A 351-nucleotide genomic window follows, 5' to 3' on the forward strand; every position below is an offset into this window, starting at 1 on the left:
AAGCCGCGAAGCAAGGCCAGATCCTGTTCGGGTAAGTGCTGCACCCCGTGGCCTGTCCCGTCAGGTACCGGCCCTGTCCCCGGGGTGGAAGGGCCGAGGCTGAGGCCATGCTGCTGGTGGGGTGCGTGTGTGCCGTGGGTGGCTGCGCTGGCTCTTCGAGGGGGAGGTGGCAGGCTGCTGCGAGGCTGGGTGCTTGTGTCAGTCCTCTTTGGGACAGAGGGGTAGGTGGCTGCTTGGTCCCACTTTTCTGGGTTTTTAAAACTAGGAGATGGAGCTCGTACCAGGCTTCTGTGGGGGCCACCACATCCATAGTTGCTGCTGAGACGCTGGGCACCGGCTCCAGGGCGCTCC

General features: G+C 64.4%; 1 protein-coding gene across 1 annotated transcript in view; it reads left to right on the forward strand.

Moving 5' to 3' along the window:
- Nucleotides 1-351, forward strand: part of GATA2 (GATA binding protein 2) — a gene marked incomplete at its 5' end in the record, with an annotated part of 8512 nt that overhangs the window by 939 nt on the left and 7222 nt on the right. Inside the window, one exon of the mRNA XM_009697975.1 lies at nucleotides 1-31. Within this exon, the coding sequence (XP_009696277.1) occupies nucleotides 1-31 (31 nt within the window). The remainder of the gene's footprint in view (nucleotides 32-351) is intronic.

This window comes from Cariama cristata, unplaced genomic scaffold (assembly GCF_000690535.1).
Source record: "Cariama cristata isolate BGI_N322 unplaced genomic scaffold, ASM69053v1 scaffold34963, whole genome shotgun sequence".
Taxonomy (NCBI): Eukaryota; Metazoa; Chordata; class Aves; order Cariamiformes; family Cariamidae; genus Cariama; species Cariama cristata.